This window comes from Histoplasma capsulatum (genome assembly GCF_000150115.1).
Source record: "Histoplasma capsulatum G186AR genomic scaffold supercont2.2, whole genome shotgun sequence".
In the NCBI taxonomy this organism is placed as follows: Eukaryota; Fungi; Ascomycota; class Eurotiomycetes; order Onygenales; family Ajellomycetaceae; genus Histoplasma; species Histoplasma capsulatum.
The window spans coordinates 2447578-2463232 of NW_025544802.1; the positions used below are offsets into that span (position 1 = coordinate 2447578).

Consider the following 15655-nt stretch of genomic DNA (forward strand, 5'->3'; position numbering starts at 1 on the left):
CGGCGATCTGTTCACTTTGGTCCTCGCCGCAGGGAAGCTCGAGGTCGGCGAGGCCGACTGCTACGTTCAAACAGCTGATGCGCGGCGTCGAGTACATGCATGAAATGGGCGTGGCACATCGCGACCTCAAGCCCGAGAACCTCCTCCTGACGACCCACGGCGCCCTCAAGATCACCGACTTCGGCAACGGCGAGTGTTTCCGCATGGCGTGGGAAAAGGAAGCGCATATGACCGCCGGCCTCTGCGGCTCGGCCCCCTACATCGCGCCGGAGGAATATGTCGATAAGGAATTTGACCCGCGCGCCGTCGACGTGTGGGCGACGGGCGTCATTTACATGGCGATGAGGACGGGGAGACATCTCTGGCGTGTCGCGCAGCGGGACGAGGATGAGTTCTACGACCGGTATCTGGAAGGCAGGAGGGATGAGGATGGCTATGCGCCGATTGAGACGTTGCATCGGGTGAGTATTTTTGGTCTTCTCTTCTTATCTCTTCTCTTCTCTTTCTTTTCTTTCCTTTCCCTCCGTATTTACAATCGTTTCATCTTGCCTGACTGTATCAAGGCCCGCTGTCGAAACGTGATATATTCCATCCTCGATCCAAACCCTACGCGCCGCATCACGGCCTCCCAGGTCCTGAAGTCTGAATGGGTCCGAGAGATCCGAATTTGCAAGGCGGGAGAGGAGGGGATTTAGAAATAATAAATTAAAAAGCAAGCAAACCTTGGGAAGCAAGCGAATGAAACAAGCATGCCAAAGCAAAGATACAACAAGCATAGTCCCACAGCTGTGTTTTTCCCCCCATGAGAACGGCTTTTATTTTATGAAGTTTTTCTTCTTTCTTTTTTCCTTCTCCTTCTTTGCTTCTCTTTACTTTACTTTACTTACATCCTTTTTGTCTTTTAGGTTTTTAATATTACCTTTATTTACTTTTACTTTTATTTCATACCATCCCTTCTTCCCCCCCTATTTGCCACTCGTATATATGTGTGTATGTATATGAATATACCGAATCGAAGTAACAAATGGGAGAGATTGGGTCGATGGGTCTGAAGATCTCTTGGAACTTCTCTCTTATCTATCTTAACTCCTTCCCCCCCTTCACCCCCCCTCCTCTCTCTTCTCATTCCTTTCCTTTCCTTCCTATTTATTATGTTCTGTTAAGTTTCTCTTCTCCTCTTCCCATTGTGCTTGACTTGGGTTCCCCCAGTTGGGTCTCCCGCTTCCCTCAAAATGGGCCAAAATTACTTTGCTTCCATTGAGGTGGGCTTGTACAGATCTATGGCTTGACTTGTCCTCCTCCTACTCCTCTTTTTTGTTGTCCGCAAGGCGAAAAGGAGAACAACAACACCTTGTGAACGAACGGATGAAATAATGTGATATGGTGGGTGGGCGGGACGGTTATTGTTTCTTTGTTTTGATTTTTTTGATTTTATTATGTCCTTGTTGTTAAATTAACTCCCATAGAAGGAGGCGGGGCTTTGTTGGATTTCTGTTTTTTTTTTTTTTTTCCTCTGATGATGTTCATGATGGCGATGACGACGGCGACGAAGATGATATATATATATACATACATAAATTTTACAATACTTCTTCCCCTTCCCCCTCCTTTTTCCCCCTTTATCTATTTCATTTTCGTTTTTGGCTTTGTTTTTCTTCCTTAACGAGTTTCTTATCTTCCCCCCCCCCCCTTTTTTTTTTTAAGCCACTGCTCTTCTTGCGTCATGTCATCAGCTTCAGCATGCTCGTGTCCGCATCAACTTCAATGCAAATGAGAATATTTACGATAGCATTTCCCTTCGCCGGGGCTTGCACCGCCCGGGAGAGGGGGGAAGGGTGAGGTGAAGAGGAGGGGTGTTATTCTTGATTCGAGCATAGCATAGCATTTATCTTCCTTTTTTTGCATTATGTATGCACATGTATTCAAATATAGCAGGTTATCTCACAAGCAAGAAAAAGTAGCCCCTGACTTTTTCAACTGCTCTGTCTCTCCAGCAGCGAAAACGCTGGATGATTATTGTTGAAATTGAGGTGAGGAGGGAGAGAGGGAGGGAGGGAAAGGGTTTCCCTGCTGTTGTTGTGTTGATGGGAAGTTGATAGGAAGTTGATAGGAAGCACAAAGCATGTTCCAGCACCGCCGAGTCATGACGGCTAATGTCTCATTCGCCTGGATCATGACGTAAAGAAGTGGCGCTGCGGCGGCACAGCCATGACTGACTCAGCAGCCGCGGCCTAGACACGCCAAGCTGACACTAAACCGAACCCGGCAATGTCCGTGTTTCCTCCAGCGGATTTCCCGCGCTGGCTGGCATCTCATACAACATCCATATCCACCTCTCACCACCACCACCACCCTCTCTCTTCTGCTGCATCTGCTCAATCCTTTCCCCAGCCAATCTTGCCGCCAGACCGACAAATAGATACCCGCCCATCCCGTCTCTCTCAGATTTCATTCGTTGAACGGACTTTTCTGCCAGCTCCCTGCCAAACTTGGCCAACCACGAAAACATTTCAGGCACTACTCTGGTTTTGTCTCGCTGCTTCATTCCTTGACAATCATCGTCAATTATATCGAAACACACCCCCAACAACCCCCTTTGGCCAGGGGAGAATCGGAATTCGAAATTGAAAATCCGCCTTTCGTTCCCCCACTGTTTGGATCTGTCAAATCCCTTCCCGTAAAACAGCCAACACACAACACAAACACACCCATCCCGACGTATACACCACGGTATTTTATATCCCCGCTCCCTGCGCATTTGCCATCCCACTCCTCCACCGTCGTCGGTTCAGTCGGGGTTAAACAATACAAGTCTGTCGATCGATCACAGGCCCCTCCCCGCGCCGATATCTCGAAAGCCGAATTTTCCGAAACTAGCGTCGCTGCCTGGTTTTATTTTACTTCTTGGGCCCGCCGGGGAGGTTTTGAGAAACACAAAAGCAATCTTCCTTTGATTGAGTTGGTTGATATCGCTGCTGGTCATCATGTCGTGGGCTGGTATGTGGTATATATAACAATGTTTTTCCTTGTTTCGTCCTTTTTTCCCCCCCTTTGTCTGGTGCGGGGTGGGGTTTTGATGGAGATGATGATATATGTGGATATTTTTGTTTGGGAAAGGAGTGCGGTAGATATGCGGAAGTAGAAATGTATTGTGTGACGTAACCACACAAGGGATTATTGTGATATGTGCAGATATCCTCCAACTTCGCACGCCTAGGAAGGGTGTTTGAGATTTTTTTTTTTTTAACTTCTCTTTTTCCTTCTTGGTGCTAAGGGTGAACAAATTTTGCTAATTGGATGGGGAATTATTACCCACTTTGAAATAGGCTTTAAGAAAAATGTCAATCGGGCGACGACGCAGGTTATGATGAAGACGGGTAAGTTTTATACCTCATTCCTTTTTGAAACTCTTCTCATTTCTTAATATGTTACTTACCCGCTTTCATGTGTAGGACATGTGGAGAAGACGAGTGATCGAGATTATGAAATTGAAGAGAGGTATGGATCCCTCTCCTTCCCTCTATTGAATTAGTTTGAGGTAAATTCAAGCCGAGGGACCTTGGTTTGTTGACATGGATCCTTCCCACCTTTTCTACAGACGCTATCGAACTATGGAATCTGCGGTAAATCGGTTACAAAAGGAGGCGAAGGGCTATTTGGATTCGTTGAGAGGTTTGTTACCGCATTTATTTTCTCGCCAGCCCAAGAGCTATGAATCCAATTAGGTCTAACCAGGTTATATCAGCCATGACGGCGTCGCAAATGCGCATTGCTGAAACGATAGATGCGTTTTACGGCGATGCTGGCGCGAAGGATGGTGTGAGCAGCAGCTACAAGCAAGCCGTTGAGGACCTTGACGCCGAAACGATCAAAGCGCTTGATGGACCATACAGGTATGAGAAATACATCTTCAAAAAGAAGAGAACCCCTCACCCCAACTCTTCAAACTCTCGTAACTAAAAAGCGCTTAAATCCGTAATATTGCACAGAACCACTGTCCTGGAACCCATATCCCGCTTCTGCGCATACTTTCCAGATATCAACGAGTGCATCAAGAAGCGCAACCACAAACTCCTCGACTACGACGCCATGCGCGCCAAGGTCAAGAAGCTCGTCGAGAAGCCGGACAAGGACGTCACCAAGCTGCCTCGTGCTGAAAAGGAGGCTGAGATGGCTAAGCAGGCGTACGAACAGCTCAACGACCAGCTGTTCAATGAGCTGCCGCAGCTCATCGACTTGCGTGTGCCGTACCTGGACCCGTCGTTCGAGGCGCTTGTCAAGATCCAGCTAAGGTTCTGCGCGGAGGCGTACTCGCGTATGGCGCAGGTGCAACAGTATCTGGATTCGGATACGAGGGAGCAATATGCGCAGGGTCACTTGGATGATCGGGTTGAACAGGTGTTACAGGAGATTAGGGATTTGAGTATTGCTGGGACGGTTTGAAGTTTGTTGCGCCTTTTTTTTTTTTTTTCCACCGCTTTCCCTGTTTTCTATTTTCCTTATAATTATTGATTGATATTATTGTTCCGTGGTGTTTCGAGGATTTCTCCTTGCTTTTCTCTCTCTCTTTTGTTCCTGTGATTTGTTTTTTCTTCTTTTCCCTTCCTCCTTTCCTCTCATGCCATTTTCCTTAACAATGTCCAAATCTGATCTTTTCTTATATGATAGAATGATATGAAACGAATGATGGGAGAGCGAATAGCTTACTGATAGACCAGAAAACAAAAGGGAAATCCGATGTGATACTTTATCTTCTCTTCATCTTCTTTATCTCTCTCCTTTTTCTTTTCTTTTTCTTTTGTTTCCGTCACTTCAGGGAAATTGGTGGTGTAATGATCTAAAATGATGATTTTGTTATAATTCCCTGCTCTCTTGTGCTCTAGCTAATACTCTATATTCTCCTCCTCGCATTGCATTTCATTCTTTAACTATTTTTTTTTTTTTTTTTTCCGCCTCTTTCATCCCATCCCCCTTTTCCCCCCGTCCCCACCCGAACTTATTTTACTTCCTCGTTTTCTTTACCTCTTCCTCCACGTCCCTCTCCTTGTTTAGCCAACTGTACGAAAATTTACGCCCCCGCAAAAAAAATAAAATAAATAAAAGAAAAGAAAACCCTTTTGATTGTACATATCGTTCTTTCATCATTATTTCAACTTCCACCCCCTACTGGAGGAGAGAGAGAAAATAGCACCACCCCAAGAGCCAAAAAAAAAAAAAAAAAAAAGGCGCGGTGGAATGAAGCACGCCAGTTTTGCCGGGTACAGCCAACGAACCAGAATAGGTTCTGCCAAATCTGAATCTGCGTTGTGGTGGTGAGGGGGATTTGAAAGGGCCATCCTCACGCTGAGTGGGCCTGGGCGTTAGGGGAACTTCACTGTGCATGATACAACTCAGTTGATGTATCAGAGCCGTGTAAAGCAACTAGTAACTCTGAAGTCAACTTAAGTTCGGTATAGAGGTGTTCGGAGTTGAACCAGTCCTCTCGTTTGCGACTCTATTGGCCTCATCCCTTTGTTATATTTTGCCAATCCCCGAGCATTCTTGTATGTCTTGTATGCAAGGATGCGCCATGTCTATCTAAAACCTTCTTTCTGCATTGCCAGCTATATAGCCCTTGGATGTAGTTAGTTCATGACATGTCCGGGACACCCGTAGCTATTCTAAAGCGCGATTTAGACGTGTCGTGTAAATTTTGAGTGCGCCACCATGGTATGTTGATGTTATGGTGTAGAATTATTATTTCATGCTAGCTGCTGGGCTTGCGTACATAGAAGGAAGATATGAATTTCTCGAGAGCTCCGAGTGCGTCATTATCGCATACTTGCCCGGGTAGCAAAACAGCAAGGGATCCATCCACCTGGCCCTTTTACTTCCCACAAAAAAATGTTTAGAGATGTTGGCAGATCATCCTGCGTTGAAGGGACAATTCAACCCATTTCGATCACTGCGAATTTGACGGTCCAGCCAGTAAGGATGAGCATCAAAAAGAGTAATCAGGTTTTGCATTTGCGAGTGTGCCATCGGGCAAGGTGATTGAGATTGCCAAAATTGATGATCTCCATCAACACGTTTGGGATTACTGATATCGCCGCCGGTGATGGGCATGACAGAAGTGATCACTGGATGTTCTCCAAATGCAACGCATATCAACCCATTCTGGAATGCGATCTGTCAGCAGTAGCGCTCGATATAGAGCTATGGAGGCATGCATTTCTAGGTCAGTCAGGCCAAGTCCACCTTTTCTGGATGACCTCGCTATCTTTTTTTGCGATAATTAGGGGTTTAACTGCTTGGCAATGGCTTAAGAGAGCAGCCTGGAACTGGTGAGTGACTTGTCGAACGGGAAGGCGGGTGAGATATTGATATGCAGCTCAAAGCATTGTGACACGGATCCACTCCAGTAAATCGTGCTTGGTTAGCCAATTCTTGAACAGGTTATGCCAATGTGATACTCTAGCTTCAGTTGCTCTCATGATATGGATGGCCAAGTCGATGTTCCTCATGGCTCTGCTGCTTGTCGCATTGTTTCAAGGAGCCTGAATAAATACATGGTGGTCATCAGAGCTCCCCCACTAGGAGTCGATGAAGTGAAGGGCAAATTCATAACCCAATCGATATTGCCATGTTGCTTTGAGGTTGGATGCGTCAGTCGCATGGGGCCACGAGTCGGGGGCGTCCATAGGCTCTGGCCACGCCAGCCTAGAAGGACATTTGGTCCATATATACGGACTAGCTTTGAATAATGCTAAGTGAAGGCTTCAACTCCATATATAGTAACGATATATAAGACTATATAATATCAAGAATAACATAAGAATCACTTGATTTTCAACATCACAGATTCTTCGTGGCTTATCAGAATCTTCCATGTATGCATATATTGAAACGGATCAAGCCAAGAGAAGAAAGAACCTCGCATGGTTCTCTTATATACATAACAGCAGCGTCGTTGTACTGTGCATTGGACGGAGATGGAATAGTATCCTGCCTGTGCCAACCGGCAAACTTGCTTGTATTTGCGGACAGTATATGAGATAGCCTGTGTGAGACGCAACCAGACACCAGCATGCACCATGCCAAGAGACACTGAGAAGGAATCCCCTACCTTAAAGGGACGCCCTTCGAAATTATGGGGCAAAAAAAAAAAAAAAGATCCAGATCCCCGATCGGAGTCAGGATCGTGGATCGAATGATGTGATCGGTTCAAAAGACTACCAGTATAGATAAATATTGCTAGCCCTTAGGCTTTCTCTGAACGAATTGGAAGCTTATAAAATATTGATAAGTAGAATGCTTCAAATTTTGGGCCCGCCACATTCGTCAAGCCCTCTCTTAATTTTCCCTAGTATTGTGTTTGAATAGGTAGAAAAAGGGAGGGAGAGCAAGTAATGAGGATTGCTTTTCTTGTTCTTTGCTTTGTTCGAAAAGATTAAAGTCGCATATCTGTACTGTGTACTGTATAGTACAATACGGAGCAACATTACGTTTGTATCATCCCGTAAATACGTCGGTGTATTCACAGCGTAACTTGAAAGAGGAACGAAATGTTCGCCTTCTTGCCCCGCATTCGCCGGCGCCTATCCATCCAATTCCGCTGGCACAGAATAAATAGTGATGGAAGCAATAAGAGTGATGATATTTCCCATGGCATGACAGCCGCGAAGTCCCACTGAGATCGAAGGAACAGAATTTCCTAAAGATTACTAGATTTGGACTGAAGAATATAGTATACCTCTCCCCCAAGAATCAAAAATTGTATTTAATTCTGAAGTTGGAAGCTAAGAGTATTCGCACTGCGGAGATATGTTGAGTATCTACTAGGAAATACTCCGAAACCGCTGTTGATAAATGAGAAAATATCCCCATTTAATGCATCACATCTGCGCGACATTTTTCTTGAAATGAAACTGGTTTCCTTGTAGAGTGCTTCTTCCCCCAAGCCCTTACTTAAATCTTTTTTCCTCTTTGGATGTTTCTTGCGCTACATGACTGGGCGTGTGCGATTCTGGCGGTGCCATTCCAATAATCGCTCATGCAGTTAATCGAAAATGATTGATACTAATTTAAATCTACGCATTCCAAGCGGAGAAGTAGGTTAACTATGATTTTTCAGAAGTTGAGAGCATAATCGCAAAAAAAACCGAAAAATATTAGTACTGACCAAACACATCAGAGGTAACGTACTGCACATACATATCGGGAAATGGAAATAAAGGCTGGGATTTTTTACTGACCTCGGTTTCAACCTATAGTCGATCCTGTTTTTTCTCTGTATTTATTGCAGTATGAAATGAAAACCTGGCTAGCAAAAAAGAAAAAGGTAAAAAAGAAGAGAATTAATGACAGTTTGACATCATATTGTTATAGTTGAGCCCTGAAGGGCGGCCTCGAGGAGCTTTGACGCTGTAAATACTAGTAATATAAACTCTGTTCCTGAACAACTATCAACATGACCCGAGGATACTAGTACTTGAAAAATTCGCCATGGGATACTGTCATGTAACTTCGAACTGTTACTTCGCGATCGCAAGGTAGCATTTTTAAAAATAATCCCATTCATTTTCTTTGTCCATGCGTTTTGAATATCCCCATGATTTCTGCCCCATTTTTTCTGTTACACGGACATGTACCTATCTGCTGAAGTATTGGAACGTCGTTTCTGTTTTTACCACGGTAATGCTGAACTTGTTCTTATAATCCTACCATAACGGCCATCCATCCTTCTCTTATCCAATCCCAAACTCCCTACCCATCCGCTTCATGACTGGCATATGACTTGCATCAAACACAACCCCTACGGCGCCTACCCCCACCCATTGCAGGCAATCATGGTCTCTCCAAGTTAACTCATGTCTGCGGCACGGGTACCTACCTCCCTCCCCGCCTGCCTGCGTACATCACGCCTAGTATGTTGCACAATTCATTTTATACACGGGTGTAATGTATATAGCCTCGGGGTACATATGGGAACCTCGCAGTTACTTCGGGCCTTCCCGCTCCCCGCGGACTGTCGGCCGCAAGCCTAAAACATATTACTATGTGGGGACCAAACAGGGGTTCCCGATTGGCCAGGATTGGCCAGGATTGGGGACAAAGAAGAGCAGAATTGAGCTTCATGGGATTGATGGGGTAAGAAGTAAGAATGAAAAAGATTGGATGTATATGCCTTGGTAGGAAAGTTTGAGGGATACGGTTTGTAAGAGGGACAGTACTTTATGATATTTTGATAAAAACACGGCATGTGTGGTACAGCACATATACACCCAGCCAAAAACTCTAAAGAGATGAGAGGTAGACGGATAGTCTCTTGATCACTCAATCGAAAAATCACACATCATAGCAGCCACTAGCCGATATAAAAGCCTATGAGTTACTGTTGGACGTCTGAGTGGGTTGTAATAGGTGCTATTCTACTACTGTCTACTGTGTGCGGGGCGCTAGTCCGTGCTAGGAAACCGAATTATATACATAAAAGTTCTCAGGCCTTGAAGACATCAGACCTGGCATGAATGGTCTTATAGTCCTCTAGATCTCTCAAGCTCTAGCCTACTCATAATGTAGAAAGTGTTAGCTGTTTGTGAGTGTCTTATCATATATGCCTCCAAGTGCTGGTGTCCCTAGGAGGTTTAGCCATATATATGGTTCAGATGTCACATCCCTGATGGATTTACCTTCGTGTGGGCTATGTAGGCTATGTCATAACCTGCTGATCGAGTGACTTCGCAGCATGGGCCTGTCTGTGTCCAGCACTCGATTCCCTGTGAGAGTACTAAATCTACCATATAGAGTGTTATAGCATGTAGTCGCATGTCTTTATTAAGTATGAAGTGATAAGCCTGGGAGGTATTTTTGTGTATAAAATAGCTAAATCTTGGCCGGGAGTAATACCCATCCATTCCTACCAACTGTAGCAGGCGATGGTAATATCGTATATTCTGGTGAGAATAAAAAATGCTGTGCCACTCTTTCACTCTTTTTATAACTTAGCAGCTCTGATATAATCATTACTGAATAATGTATATACTCTATAACAGGATATGTTACTGTTGGGCACTAGTTGCCCAGGTGGCCCTCCACCGCACGTGATTACCCCTATATAGTTAGCTAGCGACCACAACAATAACAAGATCAACCATCCCACAGGTTATGGCTCAGATAGCAGATTTTTAAGAAAAACAATATGTTTTAATTAGAATACACTGCAACTGATGTTATATTGAATGAGTTAGATATTATTTCTCTGAAAAGAGAGCTCTTTGTCTATAAAAGTAATATAATTGATGAAATTACTGTCAAGACTGCTGCAGAGATTTCATTACTATCTTGAAAAAATCAAAAACTTATTTATTTATTTTCATTCAGAATCTTTCTAAATTAGATTGATTATAAGTGATTCTCAATTATCTGCAACTCTTATATCAGAATGTAAGAAGACACTATATTTGCAATCAAGAGTTTCTCAATTCTTTCTCTCTATTACTGAGTAAAAATCCACCTCAGAAGTGAAGAGTGATCAAACTGAATATACAATAATAGAGGAAGATATGACAATCTCTGACTCAGCATAAGATACTGATAAGATGCTAGAATATAAGAAATTTAAGAATGATATATTCAGTTCTATACTGATATCTATATCAAATTCTAATAATATAGTGATCATGGCAGCAGCAGATCTTATTGCACTCTGTGAGTAACTGATATTAGTATATATATTATCATCTTCTTCATTATCTTCTTCTTCACCTTCATCTCTTCTGAACTCTATATCAGAAGAAGATTCAAATATACTGATTTGTGAATATCAGAAAAAAACACAGATTTCATTGAATACAAAGTCTGTCACTATATTCAATGACATCAACTATCAGATATGAAAGATGATATTCTTCTCAGATGCAGAGATGATTGATAATACAGATATTTTCAATAAAAATCAATAAAAATCATCTGAAGATTTATCAATACTTGAGTAATAATATTAAATAATATATTCAAAGCTACTTTTCTGTTGTATATTATAATCTCTGATAGATTCTGTTTATTTGATTATGAGATTTATTCAATCTGACAACACAGCAGCTCTATAATATAAGATAAGCACAGTATATATGATGTCTCTAGAAGAGAAAAGAATTAATATTCTCAAAGAACTTACTCATTTATATATCAAGAACAGTGATTATCTGATGTACATACATCAATATTACTATCTATCTGCTTGTATATAACAACTAATGAAGAACTGCAGTAAGAATTATCTTTATAATTTCTTTATTATTAATCTCTGAGATTATCAGAGAATTTACATCAAATCATATTTTGATATATTCTACAGAACAGATTAGAATTTAATTATTAATTTAGATATTAATGATTTTACAAAATAAATTACTCACTGAATGAGTAAGTCAGAGAGTTCTGAATATCTCAAAGCTTCAAAGATCAATATAGTCATCAATAACAATGATGATAATATTATAATCATCATCACAATCTCACAGTGTGGATACTGTAAGATCTCAGAGTATATAAAGACTAATTACTATCATCTGAACTCTGACAAAGTATCTGAGTAATGAAGAAAGAAAAATAAGAATAATAAGAACACTGATAATACTGAAAGTATTAAAAAGAAGAGAAAGAATAAAAAGAAAAATAAGAATGATGATAAATCTACTAGCATCAGAGTGTCAGATCTTCTTATTTTATAATCTAGTATCAATACAGTATTTGCTTTATCTGTATTATTTACTATAATATTTAAATTTTGATATCTCAACATCTGCATAAGCTTTAATATGATGAGTGAAAGACATTCATTGATGTATGTAAAGTTATTTAAGAAGAATTTAGAGATAATTATTACAGACAGTGGTATAGAACAGATTGAGAAAATAGATGATATTCTTCTAGAATCAGAAGAGAGAGATATCTCAGTGAATTATATTCACTGAATTCTCAACTTCACTGTTAATTTTCTATTCTTCACAAAGCTAGAAAATCAAGGTTTCAGATATCAACTATCTGACATCACTTCTTCTTATTTTATAATAAAAGTCTCAAACAGTGTCAATTTCATCACTGTTTATATATTTAAAGAATTGATCTACAAGATAATAGAATAAGAATTTCAAATAGATATTCATCATTCATCTCAGATCATTCATTTTATAGCCAAATCTTATAATTACAGAGATACAATATTGACAATTATGAGGAAATCTAGCAATCAATCTAGTGATCACAATTTTCTGATAAAAACACTTATGAAATGATATGTCACTTTAGAGTATATTCACACTGATACAATCATCACACTAGTGAAGAATTTATTATCTAATATCTGTATTAAAAAATCTAAAACAGACTTCTTCTGCAATAGCTGTGTCAAAGTAGATATAATATATAAATTCTTATAAACTTTTATACTATAAGTGTTGTGAGCAATGTAATGTATTTATATTAATCTTACTGACAGCAGTTATACACTGAATGATATATCTGATTACTCTATAGAATCTTATTAAGAGACTAAATATTATATACTTATTACTGATGACATTATCTGTTATAGATGAATCTATTTTTTATATATTAAAAATCAAGCTATTAAATTTTACATTCACTGAATTTAATTCATGAAAAATCTCAGCTTCATATCATCAGTGCTAGTTAGAATCAATATCAATAATGTCTTTCAATCAAATAAAATGACAATGATGATAATCAAAAATGACACTATCTGAGAATCTACTATACTTCAATCCTCTTATTAAAATAGTGTTTCTGAGAGAGAAATTCATATAATAATGATATATACTAGAGCAGTGCTTATAGATATAAATATACTGAAGAAGTTCTGAGCAGATGTTCTTAAAATAGTAGTTATAATTATCAACAACACTTCAATATCTACCACTCTATATAATAAGAAATACTGATCTACTAATATCAAAGAAAAATCTATATAATACCTCTATATTATTTCATTCTCAGCACTAATCAATACTTCATCTCAATTTTATCATTTTAGAGAGCTAGATATTGATGTTTATATATATTTTCATAAATCTCAAAAATCTACTGATAAGCTGTTCATCAGAGTAAAAATATTTAAACTTATAGAATTCTGTAATAACTCAATTTATCATCTCTGAAATTCTACAATTGATAAAATAATTATCATTAGTGATATTATTTTCTCTGCAAAGAAATCTACAATCTCACAGATTAATATTAATCATACAATATCTGAAGCTGTAAATTTAGTAACTTATTTTATTGATAATACTGCTGTTTCTGAATTAGCTAATATCAAATAGATAAAATCAGTAAAAGTATTTATCATCTATATTTTTTCTTCTCTTACTGATTCTGTTCTGAAAAAATATAAGAATATTATTAGTAGATCTGAAGAGATTGATAAATATTGATAAAAGTCAATAAAATATAAAATTGTAGATTTGAAATGAAGAAATATTTGAATAATAATTTCATATTCTGATGTTTCTTCTGATAAGTCAGTGGCTTCTGACTACTGAGTTTATATTGAAAAAGATTGTCTCTGAGATCTCAATATAGATTCTGATGATATATTACAAAAATCTCAATAAATAGTATATGATAATTGATTAAAAAAAAGTGCATGCAAAGAAATATATATATCTGTTGTCAATAATGCTACTAATTATATGATGTTTACAGTAGCAGTAAAGTAAAGTTGAATCTTGCATTAGATTGATATAGTTATAGTCTATCTACACAGTCAACTTGATAAAACAATTTATATACAGCAATCTATCAGATTTAAGATGAAGATTTCACATACAATGATTTATATTATTATAGACTTTTTATATGAATTGAATCTCACTGTTAAGATTTGATACAATTTTCTTACAGTATTATTTTATAAGAATAACTTCAAATCTAGTCTCTACAACTCTACTCTATAGCATTATATATCTTACAATTATCTTTATATAACAATCTATATAGACAATTTTTATATTATAGTAGAAGATTCAGCAGATGCTGATTGACTAGTTGATATCTTTATTAATAAATTAAAAATAAAAGATTTGAAAAAATCTTTGAAATACTTGAGTATAGAGATTGAATATCATTTTGATGATATTATAAAATTGACATTGAGACACTATATCAATTGTTTAGTGCAAGATTTTCATCTAGACAATACTGTCTCTGTCTCTATATTAATACTTAAAATAATGAAGATAGACAATGTCTCTGTATCAGAATAAGAAGAAGAGTTTACTAAAGAATAATATCAATACAGAGTAGAATACTTGCAGTATCTGACAGTTAAATTATACTCAGATATTGTATAAACAGCATCTCTACTAGCACAGAAAAATACTGCATCTATATCTAAAATATAAAAAACTCTTCTTTATATTATACAATATCTAAAAGAAATAAGCAATCTAGATATTTTATACAAAGATCTCAAGAATGAGATCAATGAATTCCTCAATATATTATATTTATCAATAAATTATACAGATTCAGATTGAGCAGAATCATTGAATAGTAAATATAAATCTATCTTAAGTTTTATATTCAAATTAACAGATGCATCAATTTCATAGCATTCATTCAAACAATCTTATATTTCTTTAAGTTTAAATAAAATAGAATATATGACATTCAGTGAAGCAGTATGTGAAGCAATATGATTGTGTAATATAATAATGAAACTAGAATTCATTACAGCAAAGAATCTCTTATTCATCAGAGCAGATAATAAAAATTCAATTAATCTAGCTATTATTGCTGTAATTATGATATACAGCAAGTATATCAACACTCACTTTCACTATTCTTACATACAATTGAATAAAGACATTATTTCAATTAATCACATTCTCACTGAGAATATGATAGCAGACAGATTAACAAAATCTCTGAGCACAGTGATATTTAGATATTTCATTAAATTACTAGAACTTTTCACTGGCAACAGCAAGAATGATTAAATTTCTGTATATAGCATGTTTTTGGAATGATCTAGGTTAAGATAGTTAGCATGGAATATTCATAGGAACACATCACGCACGTTGGCGTGTGGGGGGGTGTTGGGCACTAGTTGCCCAGGTGGCCCTCCACCGCACGTGATTACCCCTATATAGTTAGCTAGCGACCACAACAATAACAAGATCAACCATCCCACAGTTACAACTAATATTACACATACATACATCCTACTGCCCAGGAATCAGTGATTAACTCTGCAAATAAAATGAAGAAATGTTAAAAGCAGGGAAATATTAGGTATGAAGACCATATTTAAATCCAGCGGAAAAACATGATTGATAATGTGTAAGAACACTGTCCAAGATGTCGGACAAAATATGTACACACGTGAAGAGGAGCGAAATTGGAAACACTGTTAAGTTTCATATGCACATTGTGTATAAACGCCCTGGCGAGAACACCAGAAAATAATAAGAACAAGAGACAGTGAGGTGGGGAATCAAAACCATCAAAAAAAAAATGTGTCTAGCACGCCTCAAAGCAAAAAGCAGAACCAAAAAGAAAAAAGAAAAATGAGGAGAAAAATACGTTGACAATCATAAGAAGGAAGTAATGTCATGTATCCATACATTATCATTAGAAGCGAAGTAGTATC

At 38.4% G+C, this 15655-nt stretch overlaps 3 protein-coding genes across 3 annotated transcripts; 2 read left to right on the forward strand and 1 right to left on the reverse strand.

Moving 5' to 3' along the window:
• Nucleotides 1-19: 19 nt before the first annotated feature.
• HCBG_02026 (serine/threonine-protein kinase hal4) lies at nt 20-1046 on the forward strand (the record flags this gene model as incomplete). Its single annotated transcript, XM_045429075.1, has 2 exons — nt 20-461; nt 564-1046. The coding sequence occupies 2 exons, from the start codon at nt 78-80 to the stop codon at nt 693-695; spliced, it is 516 nt and encodes a 171-aa protein (XP_045290861.1).
• A 1938-nt stretch (nt 1047-2984) lies between these two features.
• On the forward strand, nt 2985-4757 carry HCBG_02027 (BAR domain-containing protein; the record flags this gene model as incomplete). Its single annotated transcript, XM_045429076.1, has 6 exons — nt 2985-2997; nt 3327-3377; nt 3453-3498; nt 3599-3672; nt 3746-3893; nt 3990-4757. 6 exons carry the CDS (start codon nt 2985-2987, stop codon nt 4441-4443), a joined length of 786 nt encoding a protein of 261 aa, XP_045290862.1.
• Nucleotides 4758-5904: 1147 nt separating this feature from the next.
• HCBG_02028 (uncharacterized protein) lies at nt 5905-6503 on the reverse strand (the record flags this gene model as incomplete). The annotated part of the gene is made up of 2 exons (XM_045429077.1): nt 5905-6156; nt 6453-6503. The coding sequence occupies 2 exons, from the start codon at nt 6501-6503 to the stop codon at nt 5905-5907; spliced, it is 303 nt and encodes a 100-aa protein (XP_045290863.1).
• Between the last annotated feature and the right edge of the window lie 9152 nt (nt 6504-15655).